A 427-nucleotide genomic window follows, 5' to 3' on the forward strand; every position below is an offset into this window, starting at 1 on the left:
TCCTACCAAGCATCACAGAACGGAAGAGGCTCTCATCTACAGATGAAGCTCGACGAATAATTGGCAGGTCTTCCCAGACATCATCTGGCATTGTCTCCTGCAAAAGGTTTAGATCACTGATAATACTGATAATATATAATAGAATGTTACAGTATGCATCAGTCATCAAAAACTATTTTCTATTTTTTTTCCCTGTGACTTTACTAAATCACGAAGCATGAGAACTAATAACAACCGGTCAACTCACAGGAGCAGCAATAAGAGCACGAGCCTCTTCCTCAGTCAGATGTCGGATAATTGGCTTCCTACGTTTCCTTCTGGAGGGTGTGATGGAATCCTCCAACATTCTCTGCCAAAAATTTGAACTACATTATGACACTTGTTTATGAAGTATTTTGAGTTGCTGAGGAGAGGGAGACAGAGTGAG

General features: G+C 40.7%; 1 protein-coding gene across 1 annotated transcript in view; it reads right to left on the minus strand.

Moving 5' to 3' along the window:
- The window catches only part of LOC119594008, a gene marked incomplete in the record, with an annotated part of 54,209 nt that overhangs the window by 42,649 nt on the left and 11,133 nt on the right, over positions 1–427 (minus strand). Inside the window, 2 exon segments of the mRNA XM_037943036.1 lie at positions 7–97; positions 248–349. Of these exon segments, the coding sequence (XP_037798964.1) occupies positions 7–97; positions 248–349 (193 nt within the window).

This window comes from Penaeus monodon, chromosome 33 (genome assembly GCF_015228065.2).
Source record: "Penaeus monodon isolate SGIC_2016 chromosome 33, NSTDA_Pmon_1, whole genome shotgun sequence".
Lineage (NCBI taxonomy): Eukaryota > Metazoa > Arthropoda > Malacostraca > Decapoda > Penaeidae > Penaeus > Penaeus monodon.